Consider the following 21,069-nt stretch of genomic DNA (forward strand, 5'->3'; position numbering starts at 1 on the left):
ATCCCACCTTTTAAGCTGAGGCGCTCAAAAGGTGAGAGACCCCCATTAATACACCGCCCGGTATGCCCAGACATGCGTCCAAACTGCCAGGAGACTTAACCCCATTTAACACCCCCGTTTTTCGTTGTTCACCGGACTGTTATCACCTTTCAATAATAAAATGCACATGACCAATTGGTGGCAACAGTCGTCGAGTCGAGGAGTCAAGTTAACCCAAACGAGGGCTAGAGAAATGACTTCAATTAACCATTTAACTGACCAGTGACTAACCAAAAAATGGTTAGTTAAAGGGGGGTTGGAAACAGAAAAGAATTCGCTGGCCAGGACACGCACATCGTATCACAGGGGTTGAAGGGTTGACAGGTCCTGAAATGAAATGAAATGTGCGCCGTTGTGTTGTTCGTTCGCTTGCGAGTCAAAATGATCGTGGCGCCACCTAGTGGTCAGCTAGGGGAGTCCTTCGGCTTCAGTTATTTCTTAACTTAACTCCCTTTTACCTTTTTCTTTTTTTTTACTTCAACGGGCAGCCGACGGCTTATCGATTCGCATAAATTAATTTCCATTTAAAACGAATACGAATAAAGTCAACGTCGGCATTGCGGGACTTTCCTCTTTGTTGGCTATATTTTTTTGGAACAGTGGCGGCGATTTTTGAAGGGACCTAAATAATCTTACATCTATTTGCAGCTTGAAAGTTTGTAATTGGATAAATAGAAGACAAATTAATTATTATTATTTTCCCTTTCATTCCGAAACACCTGTACACCGCCTCTGTTAAAAACAATAGTGGCATTTTCCATATGTATCCACGAATATAACTTATACATATTTACATTTCGTGTGTATATTTGCAGCGTATTTGCACACATCGCCGATAGATGACGAAAGACGATGGGGCTAACCTACACACATTGCATGTGAGAACTTTTGTTCTAGAAGTCCGAAATGTTGTAGCACCAAAGCGATGGAACAGTGGAGTAAGTTCAATATATTTCTTTATATAAAAAATAAGGTATTTGATATTATTAAAATGTGATAAATTGGTTTCATTAACAAAGACTAAATTTCATCGGAAAAAGTCAAAGAAAACATAGAGAAGGGTTTTCCCTTTACTGAAGGGACTGAAATGAAGCCCACTTCCGAACTTCAATTCATATGCAAAGTACCTTGAACACTCACAAAATTTATATGTATTTATATAGACCCAAATAAATAGGTATAAACTGGACAAACAGGACTCTAGGGAGATATTATCCTACTTTTTTTTTGGCCCATAAGGGAAAAGGGCAAGGAGCCAAAAGCTAAGCGCTTCGTTCGTTTAATTTAGCCTCGTTCATTATTGTTACCAACTATTCGCGGTTGCTGTTGCCGGTGGCTTTAACCTGATACCCGAAACCGACGACTGAATGAAACCCCTTACAACTGAACATACGAATACGAATACGTATACGTTGTGATTTTCACGGACTTTCAGCTGCTTTTCCGTTTTGGCAGCTGCCTTTAATATTTATTGTTAACAGGCAATTTACTTAATTATAAAGCTTTACAGTGGATACAGTATCATTACCTTTCTATTTTATTACAATATTTATTTTTGTGGTCAAAAGTAGATAAATATTGATTGCCTTTTTTGTTCTGAGCTGCTTATTAAAATTGCGACTATAGAACACTTTTGACTGTTTGACACACTCGCTTAGCATACTATATAATCCCGTTTATTTTCTTTCACCAAAAAATGGTTCCCACAGAATTACTGTATACCTAAGTTTCCGAGAACCCCATTAATAATCAAATGGTAAAACGAGAAACTCCAAAAAATACCGCCATATTGTTGTGAGCCATATTAAAGCTCCGAGTCAGGCCGTCTTTTTCGCTCTAGTACTTCCACCGTCTTCCCGTCTCCCTCGACCTTTTTTTTTTTGAATCTCTGTTGGATGTGTGTGAACTAAAATCATATTTTGTAATAAACTTGTACAGAGATTTAATTACCTACACACGTTGTATATGCAATGTCTCTGCCGAATGCCTCTTTTCGATCTTTTTTGGAACGGTGCTTTCTTGCCGTCCCACTTGCACACCGAAAGAGCCAAAAAATTAAACAGAGACGGAGAGAGAACCATTATATTTTAACGAGTTTAATTTGAAAAACCTTTAAAAGGTAATTAACGTATATTTTTGTCAGTTTTATGACAATTTTTGTTGCTTACGATGTTGCCTAAGTAAGGTACTCGCACACTAAAGGCAAAAAGTTATAACCATATACGAGATCCATATTTGTTTGACTTGGGAAGTTTTTGTTACTCTTTTTTGCTTTTTGTTTTTGGTTTTTGGTTTTTTCGGCTGCTACTGTGTGCTGGCCAAGTGCGGGGAGTGTTTAAAAAATTACTTAATTGCTGTCATAAACTGGTGACTTTTTCCACTTTTATTTCCTTTATTGTCATGACTCGAGTTCGCATAGTGACTGCCAGAAGTTAACTGACCACGTTACCGAAAGCTTTTGCTCGTCGAACAAAGATTATTTTTGGGACAGACTGTACTTTTGTCTGGCAGCCCGAAAAAACAGCAATAATAATAACAGTCGCCTGGAAAACTGGTTGTTAATAATAATATTTTATTGTTATTGCATTACCTACTAAATGATAAATTCAAAAATGTTGCCTCAGATTTCAGTACGAATAAAAATCGCGAAACAAAGGTATATGTAGTTTGTGATTTCATTTTTTGTTGTCGTAAAAATCAATGGTTTTGTTCTTATCGTTAAAAAACTTTTCCCCTCAATTAAAATAACATATTTATTGATTTATCGATTGTATTCATCACTTTTCTTTAATTGAACTTTTGGCTCGTTTATGCAGCTCTGCTGAAGCAGAAATGCGGGATTTCAATTTTACGGTTTCGGTTGTTTCATAAATTAAATTTAAATAAAGCCGAAAGTCACATTTACTTACTCATCATGTGGCCACTTAATTGATGTCTTTGTGTGTGCCAGGCGATCTCGTAGCTCTTAGTAGTCGATTCAGAATCAGATTCAGATTCGGGTTCCGATTCCATTTCCATTTCAGATTCGGTCTCTATGTGCTTTTAATTCTCTTATTTCAGCGATGTCTCATTATTTTGCTGCCTTCGGTTGGGGCTTTAATCAGGAAGTTTTTAATTGCGTCGTACGTTTTAACTCGCAGCTAACCATAACCATATCAACCCCCCTCCCTATTTACGCTCTCCTTCCCCGCCCCTTTTGGGCAATCATCGTGTGGCGTCATTTAATTGAATTATTTCGAACAACAACAATGCCTGCGATGGAGAAGGAAAAAAGCGTCATCAAGAAATCAAAAAAATAAAAAAATCAAAAAATTGCTGTGCTTGATTTTCGTGAATTTGTATTACCGTTTTGTGCCATATTGTTGTTGGATGTATATAATTAATTTTTAATTTGACTCGCAGAAATTAGGTAATAAAAATTGTAAATTGTAGAAAAATCCGGGGGTTTTCGAACGGGGGGTCTCCAGACTTCAATCATTACTGCCTCGAAAGATTGGGAGAAGGTTGGCAATTGTTTCGCCAGTTTATTGAGCTCAACTCCCTTGAAAGCCTAGTACACGTAAAAATTTTAACTACTCGAAACATTTTTATAAAATATTTAAGAAATGCGAATTTTATTAAGATATAGTTTTCAGATCTATTAAAAAAATATACTTGTCATTTATGTTACGGGTTTATTTTTTAAGAAAAATAAAATATTGCCAGGTAAAATTGAGCTGTTTAGTAAAAACCTTATTGTCTGGTTGCGTTACTTTTTTTCGAAGATTTTCTGAACTGCTCAATGTTTAGTTTTAATTATTTTTTCCTTTCGATTTTTTGGTTCTCGCTGCTATTGCATTATTAAAAATGTAAACAGCGTTTCTTAAGCAAGACTAACAATCTGCCGTTCGCCCTTGGACCCCTTTTTTCCTTAACCCCACTGCGGCCACCAGCTGCCGTTGTCCAGCAGGCAAAAAAAAAAATATATATATATAAAGAACAGAAAAAAAGTTATTATAATTTCCCCTTTTTTTTTTGCCTTTTTACTGTACACCCCCGGTTTTACTGTTTACAATTTTTCTCGTTTGCCCTGTAATCGCCTTCGATATTCCTTGACTTCGACTTCGACTTCGACTTCGGGTTTTGGACTTTTGACTTCGTCTTTGACGGAAACGGAAACGTAGCCAAAATGCGACGCCCTGCAGTCGTCCTCCGCCTTAACCCTCTGTTGCCCCCCGTCCTGATTTGTTGTTATTTTTCTGGTGTAACAATAAAATGTTCTTCCCCCTTTACCTTTTTTAATCCTTGTGGGTTGTGGGTTGTACACTCCTTACTGAGGCCAGAAAAAATAAAGGAAAAGGAATCAAAGGAATCAAAGGCTGCAATATGCCGCCCAGCTATGTTGACGCCGTCTTAACCATCTACTACATCCACCGCCCCCGCCTCCGCCCCCCATAAAAAGCCCAGCGACACCGTCTGTTGCTGTAGTTAAAAAAGTAGGAAGAAAGCCACAACCGACACCGGCAAGCAATTGTTATGCTGTGTTTGGGTTACTTCGCCTCCTTTCTTTCGGTTTTCGGTTTGGATTTTCCATTCTTCACTCTTTTATTCTTTTGTTATTTTTATAAACTTTCAATAAATTTGTATTTTTTCCCATTGGCTGAAGTGCGCTGTAATCAAATATGAGAGGTATTTCGCATTACGATATCCTTTAGATTCCAAAAAAAACAATAAATTACATTTTATTCAAAAAATAAAATTCGTTTAACTTGTAAAAAAATTTGATTTATTTCGGCTTGTAGAACCTATAGTTTAAATTTGCATTTTATGCTAAAACTTCCCAAAGATAAATAACAAAACCTTTATTTTATTATTTTCCATAGAGAGCTAATTTCCGTAGCCCGTATTTTAAGTCGCTAAAACATAACATTTTGAGTTAACTTCGGAGAAAGATTTTGTTACACAAGTTGAAATTTCTTTGGTTTTTTTGTTTTCCAACTCCTTATTAATTTTGGTGCAATTTTTCGCCCCTTTCGCTGGCGGCCCCCTGGAAATCCCTTCACTACGCCCACTTCCCTTCCTTCAGACTTCAGACTCGTGTTGTTTATCCTTGTTGTTTTTGGTGGGTGGCCGCCTGCTGCTTATCGTAATTCATTCTTGCATTCTTGCTACCCGTTCTATTTGGCTAGCGATTCCTGGCAAGGCGGTCCTACATTAATTTTTATATTGAATCCTTTTTTTTATGGACTTTCGACAGACTTTTCCGCCCACCCACAAAAAATCAAAATGTGTTGCGTGCGACGGATCGCGTTTTATCCCATTTCCATCTATCTTTCGCTTAAATTGTCAGTTAAGCGACTTTCGAAAAAATAATGCCGCGACAAAAGCAAAACTTTACACGCACGAAGCTCGGGGCTCGGAATGGAATAATACTTGGGTACTGGGTACTGGATAGTGGGTACTTGGTACTGGGATTGAATCGGATGGGATTGGACAGATCGGATGGGTTCCCATCGTGGCTTATAATTTGCGATGGGAAATTGAAACCCACGGAGAAGGGGCACCTGTACTCCATGGATGCGTGAGTAATTTCTTATTTTGTTTCCCACCATTTGATGGTTTTTTTTTTTTTTTTTTTGTTCTGCTGATATGTTTAGTCAACTTTTTAATATTGTTTGTACTTAAAAAGCACTTAATATATAATATTTATATGCATTTACATGAATTAGGTGGCGTAACTTCCCTGTTAAAGTCGAGTGTTAATAAAGGTCGTATATCTTTTTATCCAAAGTGACTTTTTCAGTAATTGGGGTATCTTGAAATTTCCCGGTAAATCCGTAACTCCGATATGCTCTCTGATCCCCATTCCCTTTTTGGTCTAGGTTTACTCCACGGATGTTGACATTAGCCCCGGCGATGATGCCCAGGGAGAAAAGAAAAGACAAAACAAAAAAAAAAAAAAACAGAAAGAAAGAAAGAAAAAAAGACAAACACAGAGAGTGGCGAGATGAAAGGTCTACACATGGAAATTAAAAAATAAATAAACCGAAATGAATTAAAGTGGGGAGAGATAGGAAAGACATTCACCCAAACACTCAAGACCCAACATCCACCTTTTAATTGTGGTAAAAATGGAGTAATGACGGAGATCGGCTTTCGGCTTTCGGAAGTTGGCATTTTGACTTAGTAGTATGTACTATTATTGTTATTATTTTAGTAGTTACCCGGAGCGACCTAAGACAAACAGAAAGTCTGCATTGCATGCTGCTGACACTTTCAGTGGCTGTCTCTCTGTTGCTTTTATTTAGTTCCCCTCTATTTTAACGTTTTTCATCGCTGCTCCCAAAAGAGTGACTTGGCTGGCTGGTGGGGTCACCACTATTTCTACGCAACCACATCCGGCGATCGTCTCTCTTTGGATCGTCTTATTCAGCTCGAGTTGGAGTTTCGGCTCCCACACACACGTGAGCTTTCAGCTTCTGAAAAGCACAGCATTTTCTGGGTCAGGTTGGGAAGAAGGCCAGTAATCACTTAAAGATATTAACCAAAACGGCGGTCTCCCGGCCATTTACTTGCCACTTTGCAAAGGAGTTGTTGACTGTGGAAAATGGGTGAATTAAAAAAAAATTTAACTTGTAGTTTGATTCCCTATCAAACTGCGTAATTAGATCCCAGCACTTCTGAACCCTTAATTTTTCTAATTTTTATCCGATTTACAAGTGGCATATCTCTTTAAATTTGTTATAAAAATATCTAACTAGCTGCATCATTAGTTTATTATCAATTTTTGATCAATGTTCTGCAATTTTTTATTCCAAATTAGCAAGTTTTATTCCAAGTTTGCAGAAAAGTGACACAAACCCAGAACTTCTAACCCCAAAACTTTTTCATTTCGATCCGATTTTGAAGAGGCATACCTCTATGAACTGAATGTATTAACCATTCCCAATTATTAACTACTGTTTCTTATATTTCCTGCACTTCTTTCTTTTGCCAATTTGTTGTTTATTAAAATTCGCATGTCGTCGAATTTGACACACGCCTGTCAGACCCTGGAAATTACATTTATTTTTTCTCTTTCCGCATTGGTTTTTTTTTTCCTGTTCAAGGCTAAATCGTATTTGTTTTTTTTTTTTTGGGAATAAGGATTTATTGTTTGATGGCCGTCTGGTGCTCGGCAATCGGGAGTTGGGAGTTGGGGAGTGCAGGGTACTGGCAAGTCCATCAATCATCAGTCACACATACAAGCCGGAGCAGAGCTGCGCACTCAACGTAACATTCAAATCAATCAAAATGCGACTGCGACTTCTAGCTGTAATGGTTATATTTTTTTTCTGTGGGGGAAACTCGAGTCCTTGGTTGTATGCAAAACGCAAATCTAATTTTTCATCGAATGTGTATATGTGGAAAATAGTTCATGCAAGAATTTTTCCTGTCCTGTGTTCTTTCGTCGCTGATTAAGTTATTCGAAATAATGAATAATATACCCGATTTTGTGATGAAGTGGGGTGGTAATGCTCATATTGCGTGCTCTTTATCATATCGAAAATTCATGCGATAGCAACTCCCATCTCTCGAAACTGTTTTCTTGGGTTTGGTTGTTATTTTCTGGCAAAGCAAACCCTGAAATTAAACTCTGGTTATCTAAAACAAAGTCATATTCTTTCAAATTCATTTAATCGGCAACTTGGAAATCAAAAATCTTTGTTTTTACTTGAAAAATTACCACTTTTGGTAAGAAAAGAAGTAGTTCTGGTGTTTTATTCCATTTTAAATAAATTATTGAATCCAATTTAAGTCCACTGCAAGAATGCTTCGTGTGAGAAAGGCCTTGATGATCGGAGGAGTACGATCCTTTCGCCTGGGAATGTCTTACCAGAAAACGAAAGGATGTGAAAAGACATCGGCAACTGTTCGCACCAGCACATTGCCAAACGACCAACAAACTGAATTACTTCCAGAGGAACCCGCAAAACCAGAAGAACTGATGCAGCGCTTGGGTCCAAAACGCAATGAATTGGAGCAGCGTAAAATAAGGAAGACCCAGTACGAATCTCATCTGAAAGAACTGCTCCACCAGAGGCCCAAGGATGCTGAGATGGCCATTCAGTGTGTGCCGTTTGTTAAGACGGCCGGTGGCTCGGTGAATCCCCTAAGGAACCGATACGATAGTCCAGAAGCTCTTCTGGAACAAGTCAGCGACCCCAAGGAACTGGCCAAGGAGCTGATCAAGTTGGCCAGGGCACTGCACACGGAGCGGCAGAAGAACGAAATCATAATGCAAAATTTTCTCGATCTAGAGGAGTCGATGTTTGTTTTGAAAAATCCGAATGGAAAGCCCAAGTAAAAGCTTCACGGGATTATATTTCCAAAATCAGAAAGTGGCAGTCCTTTGGTTTATGGAAAATTTAGTGTGAATCTGGAATCTGTATAGTTTTATTTAATATATATACACTCTTTTGGCAAATCTCGTATTAGTTTTATACAGGCAAGTGTAGTGTGTTCAAAGACCATTATTTATCCAATGAAAACATTACTGGACAATCCACCATATGAAGGGGAAATGGCAGGGATGGGATGTCACTTGTCTTAAAATAGCCGCGTGATCGCATATAAATTATAATTGAAATTATCCATACACTCGCTGGCTGATAAAAGCGCTGCCTCGGATCTCAATCTGAATCTGAATCTGAATCCGAGATATATGTGACCAGTGGAGGAGGGTAGCCGAAGCCGAATGCCGAATGGCGAATGGAATGGAACGGAACGGTGCTGTTGATGACTTGATTTCAAATTTGAAATGATATTTTAAGAAACTAATGCCCGTTTGGCTGAGTGCTTCGGTGGTGCGGGGTGGTGCGCGAGGTGGTGCGAGGTGGTCTGTCTTATTCAATCCCCCAGCCCCGCCGACTTTTTTCCAACGGATCTCCACCCTGCGACACTTCGTGGGCATGTTAAATGTCATTTAATAGTTGACAGTTGCACTTGCTGCTGCAATGATTATTGCAGTTTATTTTTTGTTTCTAGCAAAAATTTATGTGTAGGTGGTTTTAAATTTATGTGCTTGTCGCCGCTGACGCCAAAACAAGTCGCGAAAAATTCTTTTGAATTTGGTTCGTTTTTCTTTAATAAAAGTAAATTTTATTGCTTACACTGAAATTGCATTGCATTGCATCTGAGGTATTCTAATGCTCTCTGCAGTTGCAGATACTCAACGAGATCTGATACAACAAAACAAAATAACAAGAATAAAATATGCTGATGCAGATACATTTTTACCTGCGGCATTCATCGAATTTAATTGAGCATTTAATCAAGGCTTTTCTATCATACATTTTATTTGTTATTTAGAAATGTTTTCTTAGATCTTAGATTTTACCTAACTGAAAATTTAAATTTAAAGAAAATAACCCAAAACCTAAGTGTGTTTATGCTGCCCTAAAAACCTTTCCACTAACCGGCAATTACTGTGTGCGAACTTTGATCACGGATTTGATTTTCACGCGACTTGCCAGCGATCTCTTGGCTCTTTGACCCCCGACCAAAGGTAAAAAGAAAGTTTCTGTTGATTTTGGCAAATCATAAAAAATGGCGATGGTCATGGATCACAGCCCCCCAAAAAAAAACACGAAAAGCCAAAAAGCCAAGACGCGAAGAAGTCAAAAATACAGAGCGTACAGTCGCGAATAAGCCAAAATCAGTCTGTCAGTCAGTCGGTCAGCCAGCCAAGCGTCTCCGGTCTGTTGTCTTATCGGTGGCTGCTCAAATTCCACCTGCTCTTTTTCTTTTTCTTGTTTTTTTTTCGAGTGTGCGCCATTTTTGAATTTCGTTTTCTGGACGAATGCCTCTAATATGAGTTAACAAAAACCAAAAACTACATAATATAGAAACAAAAACAAAAACAAGAAAAATGATAAACCATAATAGAGAACATAGAAAATGGGAAAGAAATGAAAAATTTTTCAAATTTCATGCTCATTGTTAGTTATGTATTTTTTATTTTAGGGTTTTGTTTTTAGCTAATTAGCGTAGCCCCTGGGAAATGAACGCGCGGAGTTTCCCCTGAATACGTAGTAGTACACACCACACCACACCACACCACATATAATCCCACATTCACATCCATATATATCCATATATCCAGGTTATAGTCGCTTTTTTGCATAAATTAAATATTTTTCGGTCGGCCATTTGCCGGTGGGTGGCTTTTTGGCCCAGTTGACTAGGCATTCGAAGGTGAGCCGAGCTCATTTCGGGAATCTCGAGAGTTCGTAGGGGAATGCCATTGGAAAATAGTGGAGGAAACCTGTAAAACCGTAAAACCGGGGGTGTGGGTTTATGGATGAGAGCTTCTCTGGAGTTCTCTGGTCTTAATTTCGAAAGATACGTCGTAATGGTGATGGTGGATATACTATATTAATGCCAACGATAGGCAATAAAGGCAACAAGACATGGGTATTCTGTTCAAAAATTACAACATTACCAAGCAGCAGCAGCGGCTAACATTATATTCAAATGAGCCCAAGTAAGATCGGAAAACCTAAACACCCCACTAAAAGTCGTGCAACGAAGCAGATGGATCCGAAAGTTATTAAAGCGTAGACCCCGCTCTCAATGCGTACATACATACATTTAGTATATTGTTTTAGTGAACTTTCAAAGCTAGATTCACACTATAAAAAAATTAGCTGCGCCGTTTCTTTCTGTTATGCTCGCATTATTGTTTTTTTTATTTCATATTTCACAATGCCATTGTGGCTGCCCATTTGGTTGCCCATTTGGCGGGTTCAATGTCTAATTTATGAAAGTTAGCCTGACTTGACATTTATTTACGGATTTTAGTGGAAATCCACCGGAAATCAGCCAAGTGTTTCGCAGGCAAATATAACTAGGCGGATTGTAGATCGCAAAGACTTCAATCGAAGTCTGTTTTCGTTTTCTGATAAGATGCAGATTCTCTAAGAACTTTCACCGACCGTCGTATAATAAAACACTGAGATCTGAGGTTTCCGGGAAGAGGATATTTGTGTTTGCCTGTGAAATTTCGCGCTCACTTGCTGCGGTCGCTCGCATTTAGGGTGCTTTGTGTGCTCAATGGGCGAAGGCGATTACCAGACCTGAGGTTAACCGACGACCTGCCAACAAGGCCTTCTGAAATGCCGACAAAGGAGTGGCAGGATCATTGGATTTGTATTCGCATTTCCTAGGATATCCGGGGAGATCGTCACTCGACACTCGTGCCTCGTGACCCAATCCCCTTCACTTAACTTGACACCGATTTAACGCCTCTAATTGAGCCATAATGTCTTCGATATGGTCCAAATCGTAGTCTCGTTCGGCCTTTGGATCGCTTTTCGTGTGCCGACGCAGCGTTGAGAGTAAATCAATTTTTATGTCGCACTTGGCAGTTAAAGTGGAGACACATATCTACACGGAAAACAAATCCTACTCTCAGGGATTACTTAAAACCTTTAAAGACTCTCAGTTAGGCAAGACAAATTTTTTTCTTCGTGCACTTCGCTGCCATCGAAAAGATACAAAGATACTCGCGCGAGCCTCTAGTTACATTAAATATGCATCAAAAATTGATGATGATGCATTTTTAACGATTCGAGGAGATTTTTATGTCACCAGAAGTGCATTTGACAGAGCATCGAGACGTCTGATGTATAGGTCCAATACAGATCTCACATGTCCATCATTCCATGCCAGTCCATCACATTCGACATCTCCATCTCCATTTCCATTTCCGTTTATTTGGACTTGTTTGTCGCTTGTCTGCGCCTCAATTTGATTTTAATGGCCTTTTGATAAATTCCCCCTGGAGCCCGAGGTCTACTCCCCGAAATTCCTTGAAGAATTTCACTTCTGGATTGAGTTTGGATTGGATGGCTATATATATGTAAGGAGTACGTGTGTGCCCTTGGACCGGGTAGTACAAGTCATCAGCGCTGGGTGGCGCCACTTTGCGGTGTCTCACGCTGCGCGTTAGCCTGGACAGTTTGTAATTATTTCTGTGGCCAAATTGAATTGAATTAAAGCGAAGAGGTGAAGTGCACACGGAAAGCAAGAAAGGCAGAAAACATCGAGGCAGGGAATGGGTCTTTAAGCAAGACGAATCGACCTGTTGATACTCTGGTTAAAATGAAAACATAAGATATATTATAGTAGTAGTAGTAGAAGGTACTAGAAAGTAGTTGAAGTAGAAGGTAAATTAAGTGTATGAGGTAGTTTATTAAGTAACGAATCCAACAAGATTTTATTAGCTATTAATCCTATATTTAAACCTACGATACATTATTATGTAAGGGAATTTCCTAAATCAAGCTTCTTAGATCTTAATCACTACGGTAGCCTAATATACCCCGGCATAACTATTTCGATTACATAGCATAATGAAGCCGGGAGTCGAGCGCAAATGAACAACGAACTTTTTGGCCACAGTTCAGTGATTCTTGGGTGTCGTCGTCGTCATCGTCTTTGCTCTTCTGGTTTTCCTGGCTTCTTCGGCGGTGGTTACTGCTCATCGTCACCAGTCGGTGACGCCGTCTCTTGTCTCTTGTCTCTTGGTTGCACCTGTAGCGGTACTATGTAGGTACTAGGTACTCAGTCTACAGACTGAGAGACAGACAGATCCGCCGAAGACACCAATACCACCATCATCGATGGAGTCCAGGCATTCGTGGCCACCACTGTCACTGTCAAGCGTAATCATAATTTATTGTAATTATTTTGTATTATTTTCTAAAATTGTTTTAATGAGTCGCAGTCGCAGTCGCAGTCGTTGTCGTTGTCGTCTTTGCTGGTTGGTTGCCTTTTCTGCGATCGCTTTGGCGTTTTACTTGATTTTCCATCTACCAACAGAGTCACCTCGATCTGGCCGTAATTACATTATAGATATATTTCCATGCTGTGATTACCATCGTTGTCTGTCTTGTCTGTCGAACAACTTCCAACCGACCAACGACAACTGTCTCTCTTTTGGCATTTTGTCAAACGAAACAAATTTCATAATCGGAAGTGTTAGGTGGGCTGAAGTGTTTTCAGAGTGTGTGTTTTGTGCGGCGGGCGGGCTTCCATTATTTGGGCACTTTTAATGAGCCGCAATTATTGAAATTTCTCGAATGCAACGGCCCATGGGAGGTGTGGAGTTTGGCTCTCAGGGGAGGTGTTTGTACGTATTTCCTTAAAAAATGTTGATGGGATTTTCGTTTGGTTGAAGATTGTGTGATTAGTGCGATTGGTAAGGTTGTTGTTGTTGTTGGTTTTTTTCCATGGGAAAGTAGTATTTTTAAAGTTGATTTCAAATGGATCCCATGTGGATGATGATGCCAAAGCTTGATAATGCAAAAATTAATTGCTCAATTGGCAATTTTGTGGTTGTTGGGCTTTTGCTATACGCAAAATATTTAATATTTTAATATTTACGATGGTAAAAAGTACATTTTAATCATAATACTAAACAATAAATTAGTACAAATGAATTATTTGTTTCTCATTGTAATTGTATCTATTCGAATAGTTTTGGTTTTGCGCAAACGCTTGTCATCTTTTATTTTCTGGATGCTGACGCTGCCGCATCGCTGGCACTTGTTGATCTTGTGCAAATATTAAGTAGTTCCACGCTAAACAATGCGATCCCTGACAAAGTACACAACCTGTGCTCAGTCAGGGAGGTGTAGGTAGGATAGTAGGTATACACTTTTGGGTCTCTGATAAGCCTACTCGCATTTCGTTGCCCCTAAAATCCATTTGCTTGGACTTATCAGGCCCGGCTTGTTGCATGAATCGCGGGGGTGTTCGGCACTCGGTTTATTTAGTCTCTGTGGGCATGTGTCTCCGGTAAGAGCGATAAGATATAAAACTGAGAACACAATTCATTTCTGGTTACTTTTTTTTTTTTGTGTTTTGGTTGTGTTGGGTGTCGTTCAGCTTCAGTTTGGGTTTCACCAGCTAACCGCAGCATGCCAAAGCCATGAGGGCAATTTTCCAGGAATAATTTGTGATTTCTTTTTTCGGTTTTTTAGGCACTGTGAAATATTCTTAGAGAAATTTTGTCCCCTAGGAAATAAGTAAATAAGCGGAGTGCCTAAACAATAATAACACTTCACATTCGGGAATCATAGAAATTATTTCATTGTTTGCCCTCCTCAGATAAGGAATTCCACAGATTTCCACAAATAATGGAAGCTCAACCGAGAGAAGGAAAACAAGCGTTGAGTTTTTTATTCCTCACTTCTGACATGTGGTTGGTACAGTTACGAAAGTCAATAAGATTAGCATCGGCCACATCATCATTGTTCAAATCAAAAGATGGCCATACCAGGAATTGTTCTAGAAGTGTGATTACATATAAGCTGGATTCCATAATCATAAGACCTTTTTGTTCTACAAGAAATTGCTATTGGATATTTTATCAAAATATGATTTCTTAGAAGTATTTTTCTATTTTTATTTTTTCTTTCCTAATATTAAATCATACTTGTGATTCATAAATAAGATTGTGTGGTGAGCAAGAGCACAAAACTAAATAAACAAATAGCTTTACCACCTTTCAGAATTATGCAATTTAATATCGGTGTGTGTGAGTCAACTCTCCGAATTGGGAAGTTGATAACCTCCAGCCAACGCCGTATATTTATGGTACGCACTGCTCCGAACTCGCAGCTAGTAAAAACTTCTTGCTGTTCATCATCTATATCATGATTGTCGCCATCGTCGTCGTGCCTAGCTTATTATTTTTACGACTCTTTGTGCCGGGGCTCTGTCTTTTGCTCGTTTCCCCGTGCTTCTGGCATTGCAAAGTGATCTAAATCTATTGACTGAACTCCCAGAGAGGGACGACGTCGTTTCCACCTGAGAACTGAGAACTGAAAACTGAAAACTCCAAGAACTTAAGAGCAACGAGCGAATGGATTGTTATAATTTTCGTTGTTGCTGCTGCTGCTGCTGCTGGCTTTTATGATACTTTATTTTTTTTTTTTTTCCTGCTGCCGCATTTCTGGTTAACAATTTATGCCAGCAGCAAGAATAAAACTATATACACGTAAGGCCGGGGCTATCTGTGTGTGGATTTTTTATTGCCATTCATGCATAATGCCAAAAAGATAAATAACAAATAAATTTCCAACTATGATGTACCCGCTCTCGCTCCTTCCCACTCGCGGTGTGGTAATTATTAATAAATGCCTGCCTACCCTTTGTCCCTCTGGCGAAGCCGCTCTCCTTTCGGCTCTCTAATAATATTCACGCTTCGCTAAACATTGAAGAAAACTTAAGACTGCGACTAAGAAGACGAGAGCCGAGCCAGAAAAACAGTCGACGAGTCTACGAGTCTACGCGGCCTGAAGACCGAAGACTGAAAACTGGTGGCTAGGCCGTGCCCTTAACGTTCCAAACAGCCAAACAACCAACAACCAACAACCGCACCGCCACCCGACAACCAATTGTCTTTTGGCATATTTTCAAGTTGAACGCTCGCCGCGTTTTTTTTTGTTTTTAACCATCTTCCTACTACCAATTCTAGAGATTTTCTAGCCCGATTAAGCTAAAAACGAAACAGTCTCATACAAAATATTCCTCTCCCTCTCTGTCGACTATTGTGTGTTGGCCTTACTCATACATGAATATCGTGGAAATGGCGGTGAAAATGGTGGCTATTGCGCTCGAATTTCGAAGTGAAAATCAAACTTTAAATAGCGCTGGTCAACTGAAGATCAGAGCTAAGTTTAATGAGGATTACGAAAAGAATTTCGAATCTGCATCTTCAACAAAATTAGTATATTGGTATCGGAAGCATTAACTTAAATAACTAATCTATGTTTTGCCCAAGATTCGCTTCTTAAAGCTACTGCAACTCCAATAATAAAAGATCAAAGAAATCCTTTTAATGCAAAAACATTCTGCAAGCTGTCAACGGCTGCTGTCAGCTCGCCAATAACCCATTCATTCAGCCATTCATTCAGTCTTTTAAACATGCATTCATTCGGGCTGAGAACCCTCGATTGGGTTCTCTGCCATCACCCTCGCAATTCCGCAAAACTGCTTTGCATATTGACATCATCATTTTGCTGGAGACGACAAACTGTCAAACAAAACAATTGCTGTCAAATTTACTACAATGAGCGTACCGAAAAAAAAACAAAAAAAAAATGGAGCTGTCAAAGTTTTTATGGCAGGCCAAGAAGCAATTTCAACATATCAATAAATTTTGGACAATTCCCGAAGACACAAAAAGCGAAACGGAAAATAAAAAAAAATTGTGCAGGAGGAGTAAAGTAAAGTAACGTAACGTAACGAAACGAACGAAACAAATGCCAGGGAACACCTTTTCAATAAATTTGCTACAACTGTCAGCGAAACAATGTCATTGTCACGGCGCCGAGGTCCTTTGCCCTTTCCACTTTGGCTTTGGCTTTGGCTTGTTGGCCAACAACCTCCTCCTTCACTTCTATACTTCTATACTACTTCACCCTTTTCGAATACGAATACGAATACGAATACAAAATACAAATGTCGCGAAGAAAGCGACCTATAAACCTGTCACGGGACTTCAGGGCGCATTCAATTGAAGGCAAAAGACTGGGAACGATGACATTATTGTCGCTAAACAAACGATCAAATGGCAATTTAAAAGTTTTTATTTAACACTAAATCACCCACACCAACGACCAATGAGCCACCCACCAACCCATCAACCCACTCAACCCACCAACCAACCGCCGCCACCTGACGTTCGCTTTCTTTTTCAATTTCGAACCCTTTTTTTGGCCGCATAAGGAAGGCGAAGGCTCAACCCTTGCGCGATTTTCAATAACTTTTTGGCGGGTGAACAAAAGGCGCGAAACTTTAGTGGCTTAAATTATGGCCTCGTTGTTGCTCCTCAGTCTTTACATGTACTATTTCCTCCTCGTGTTTTTTTTCCTTTTTTTTTTTTTTTGGATTTTTTTCTTTGTATTTATTTTTTTTTTTTTTATTTTGGCTGTCAGTTTTGTGCTTAGCTTATCGAATGTCTGACTTTTGACTCCCCATGGAATTTGGCGCTGTTGTCTCTGTTGTTCTGCTGCCGCTTGTGATATGCATGAAATAAAAATTCCCGACCTTAAAGGGTGCGCTTGTATTGGGGATTGGGATTATTGGGAAGATGGCAAGGTTATGAGTTGAAGAAATTTGACACGGGGTTTGATTGCCGACCTTGTCGCGAAAGTTGAAATCCCTTTTGGTTGGGATACACCTGTAAGGCTGTAAAGCTGTGTGGCAACATGTGTTCAATGTCTGCCGGAATTACCGCTTGTGCAGCTTTAAATTTAAATTTCAGTTAAAAAATTAAGGTGTTTATAAGGTATATATGTACAATATGGGAATAACGGCACCATCAGCACCCAACTTGATAATTTATTGGTACGAAACAAAACAAACGTAATTCATGGATAATCCAGCAGGATTGCAAAAAGAGAGTGCCAAAGAGTAAGAGTGTGTGTATTGTCGTGTGGCAGGGATCAGAGTCATTGAACCGTCCAACTGATCAAAATAAGGAATCAATCGTCAAGTCTCATTTCCACATCTGAGTGGCCGGATTGGTGCGCTCCGATCTCTTGTCCATGAATGCGATGGTCAGGTGGCGTTTGGCCGGAGTGAGAGTGTGCTTCGACTGCTGCGGCTGGCCCATCAGAGCAATGCTGCCCAGGCTGCTGTCCACCGGGACGGATCGGTTTCTTCGCCGGATCCGAGGGCTGGAAAGCGAACGACTTGGAGAGTTTTTGTTGACGGTGATGGTAATCCTTCGAGGCGACGACGGGACCATGGAGGCGTTGGTGGGCTGGCGCCGGCGATTGTCTTGTTTGACCAAACGCTTGGTGCGTGAGCTCACCCGCTCCACAGAACGATGCTCCTTGATCTGCTTTGGTTTCTCCGACTTTCCCGGCTTTTCCATCTCCCTAATAGTCAGCTTTTGTGGCTGCTGTTGTTGCCATCCACCACGAGACCGGCGAAACACTCCCGATCCGTGGCTCAGTGGCTCGTCGATGGCCTCCTCGCGTTGCAAGTCCCTCATCAGACGCTCCTGCATGCGGCGATTGTGCCTCTGGCGGCTGGTGAAGTTCTGGCCACGTCGCATTTGGTGGGGCATTGGCTGGGTCACCGCCAGTCGTTGGCTCAGCTTGCGGGTCTTCTCCTTCAGCAGTTGATAGGGTGGTACGCCTGCCCCAGCACTCGGACGCTGGGTTGCTCCGGCGGCCCCTTGAAATTGGTAGGGCGTGTACCACGGAAAGCTTACGTTGCGCATTTGACGAGCCACGTGAGTGATCCTTTTGGGCTTCAATTTACCAGCACTTTTCCCCTTCTCCACTTTGGCGGCGCTCCTTGGTGATGACTGTTCGGTTTTCTCCCTATCGGACTTTTCCACCCACTCCACGTCGATTTTATCCAGTTTCTTGATTGCTTTCGCCTGACTTTCCTTCTTCTGCAGCTTGTGCCCATGGGATCCTCCACTCAAACGCCTCCTCTTGGTGCGTCTTATTAGCCAGGGCTTCTCGTAGGTTCTGTGCAGCAGAGGAATCTTCTTTTTGAGTGGCCTCCACTTCGATCTGGTTTGGGTCCTCTTAACCAAGTAAGATTTTACGGGATGATGTACGACAGGTTGGTGGTTTTGGGTGCTGTTTCCTGCTTTTATGCGCTGAAAGGAAGCATTTCTCCTGGCGCTGATTTTTCTTTGCGATTTTCTCGGGCGGAGGGGTTGGCCTATTTTCTGAACAGATGATGCCTCTTTTTGCAGTGAGGTTGTTGGCGAAGGAGATCCCTTTGAGGTGGGAGAGCGAGGTTGTAGGTTGTTCTGTTGATTCTTTGGCTCCCCGTGCGATTTCTTCTCTTCTCGTTGCTTAAGAATCTTTGATGGTCTGGGCCTTTTCAGCTGTTTCTGGTTGGACTTCTGAGCTTGGAGCTTTGGTTCCATTTCCATTTCAGCCTTTGGAATACGATTCAGACTCGGTCGAGACTTTTGGTCCTTGGCTTGGGGAGCAGGCTTGGTGAGTGGCTGGCGCCTGCGAGGACGCTTTGCGTGGGCCGAAGGAACGTGCAGCAGGATCTCCCTCCGCTCACCATTAGGCGGCAAATGCGTGTCGTCGATGATAACACCGTTCAGACTGCGACGACCTGCATCCGCCAGCTGGAAAATGGTGGTGGAGCACTTCCTGCGCAGCTCATTTTTCGCCTTTTTAACTGAAGTTAGCTTCCTAGCGCTCAAGGATTTCTTCGCTGGCATTTTCAATTGCGGCGGTGATACCTTCATCTGCAGATGCACCTTCGAGTTGTACGTGTTCCTTGGCCGGAGGTGATTGCCCCGGTTTCTGCCCAAGCGCGGCTCGTGGAGGACCAGATCATCGAAGGCCTCCTTGGACTGGGCAATCAGCTCCTGGAAGTTGAGGCGATCCGGCTTGGCAAAGTACATGTGACCCTTGTAGTCGGCCACCTCGCCGAGTGTGTGATGCTCGGCGACCACCTGGGCGACCACGCGCTTCATGCTGGTCCTGTTCAGCTTCAGATGATTGGCCACATTCCGAGCCAGGGCCTTGAGAGCACCACCCGAACCACCCACTTGCGGCGAGCTCCAGATATTCTGCTGCATGCCACTGAATGTTGAATGTTGGATTGCACCGCACCTCCGATGACTAACAAGAACGAACAACTAATTTGAATTTGGGCCGAAAGGTTCTTTTGGCTTACTTGAACTTTCTGCAATGTGTAGTGCCTTTTTTTATTGTGTGTGTTTTGTAATTTTGCTTTCAAATTTTATTTGCCTATCCGGTCCGTTTTGGTTTTTGAAGTCTACTGCAAAAATGGAAATCTTATCTGGTTTCGAAATTTTACAAATAAATGCTCAAGGCACTTGGAAAAGTATATATCCAAACGTATTAACCGGGCCCTACTGTCTGATAGCTCGTGGCCTGCTGAGCAGGATTATTATTATTATTGTTATTATTGTAAGAGTCATTAGGAGTGATCTTTTTGGGCAGCTGAGCCTGCTGGACAGGTGCCCCACCAGCAGTAGCCACGTGCTAAGAACGAAAACGAAACTATCCCCTATCAATGAACAGCCAACTGAGCGTCGGGAGGAAAACACAAACTCAACGGGGAAAAAAAGGAAGAGAGGTCAGGAGACCCAAGAAAACCATCGAAGTCGACCGCAAGACGTCGCAAACGTCAACAGGGGAGGAGGGAAAATTATAAATGATTTCATTAAAGCGAGAGAATCGAGAATCGAGGGTCAGAAGCGAAGGCCGATGCACCTGCGAGTTGCGAGTTGCTCGGTGGAGTGCGGTGCACCTTGGGCAGGTGAAGAAGCGCAGTAGTTGTGTCCTCTTTCCTAGGGGTGGGAAAAATGATTTACGCAATGAGCGAGGAGACACACACACACACAACACACACAGTTCTGATGATGATGATCCGCTTCAGTAACGCCGAAGGGGTACGGAACCCAAAACCCAACTGAGCCTGAGCCCTTTGCAATATTCTCGATATGGGAAGCCCTCTTTTTGTTCTCCTTATTTTACTATATATCCATATATATCTTTTTTTTCTCTTGTATTTTTTTTTTTTGCCTCGTTTGGGCCACTTAACCGTAATTAGGGCTTTTCAATATTATTAATGATGATGGTCGCTGGTCTGGCTGGGCCTGAAAATGTGGGAAATGCATTGCGAATTGATGACGACGGCGACCACCGCAGACAGCGGCGGACAATGAATGCAAAAATGCAAACACGCAAACCCAAAGCGCAACAATTTTCGAACAGCAATTTTAGTGCCGCTCTTGCCTCGCTCTATTTGACATGTTGTGTTTGTTGTTCTTGTTCTTGTTGTTTTTGTTGTTGTTGTTGTTTGTTTGCCGGTTGGGCCATCCCATCCATCCATACGTTTTTAGCGTTATCAGCGCAAAATAATCTTTCAATCAGCCCTATATGCTGTAACATTGAGTTTGGGCTTGGGTTCGGGCTTGGGTTCCTATTCCCAGTTACCAGTTACCAGTTCCCAGTTCCCAGTTACCAGTTCTCGGTTCCC

The 21,069-nt window shown here is 41.1% G+C and overlaps 3 protein-coding genes across 3 annotated transcripts in view; 2 read left to right on the forward strand and 1 right to left on the reverse strand.

Annotated features, from left to right (window-relative positions):
• The first annotated feature begins 872 nt into the window (after positions 1–872).
• The window catches only part of LOC108095261, an 83,437-nt gene continuing 63,240 nt past the window's right edge, over positions 873–21,069 (forward strand). Inside the window, exon 1 of the mRNA XM_017196286.1 lies at positions 873–977. The gene's annotated coding sequence lies outside the window, so the exon portion shown is untranslated. The remainder of the gene's footprint in view (positions 978–21,069) is intronic.
• Positions 7,630–8,485, forward strand: LOC108095362. Its single transcript, XM_017196443.1, has 2 exons — positions 7,630–7,752; positions 7,817–8,485. Exon 2 carries the CDS (start codon positions 7,829–7,831, stop codon positions 8,363–8,365), a length of 537 nt encoding a protein of 178 aa, XP_017051932.1. The 5' UTR covers positions 7,630–7,752; positions 7,817–7,828; the 3' UTR covers positions 8,366–8,485.
• On the reverse strand, positions 17,352–19,921 carry LOC108095360. Its single transcript, XM_017196441.1, has one exon. The coding sequence runs from the start codon at positions 19,637–19,639 to the stop codon at positions 17,570–17,572; it is 2,070 nt and encodes a 689-aa protein (XP_017051930.1). The 5' UTR covers positions 19,640–19,921; the 3' UTR covers positions 17,352–17,569.

The sequence above is a fragment of the Drosophila ficusphila genome, unplaced genomic scaffold, assembly GCF_018152265.1.
Source record: "Drosophila ficusphila isolate 14025-0441.05 unplaced genomic scaffold, ASM1815226v1 contig_198, whole genome shotgun sequence".
NCBI lineage: Eukaryota > Metazoa > Arthropoda > Insecta > Diptera > Drosophilidae > Drosophila > Drosophila ficusphila.

Coding starts and splice junctions, on each gene's coding strand:
- LOC108095360 (XM_017196441.1), bottom strand. CDS start 19,639: ATGCAGCAGAATATCTGGAGCTCGCCGCAAGTGGGTGGTTCGGGTGGT.
- LOC108095362 (XM_017196443.1), top strand. CDS start 7,829: ATGCTTCGTGTGAGAAAGGCCTTGATGATCGGAGGAGTACGATCCTTT.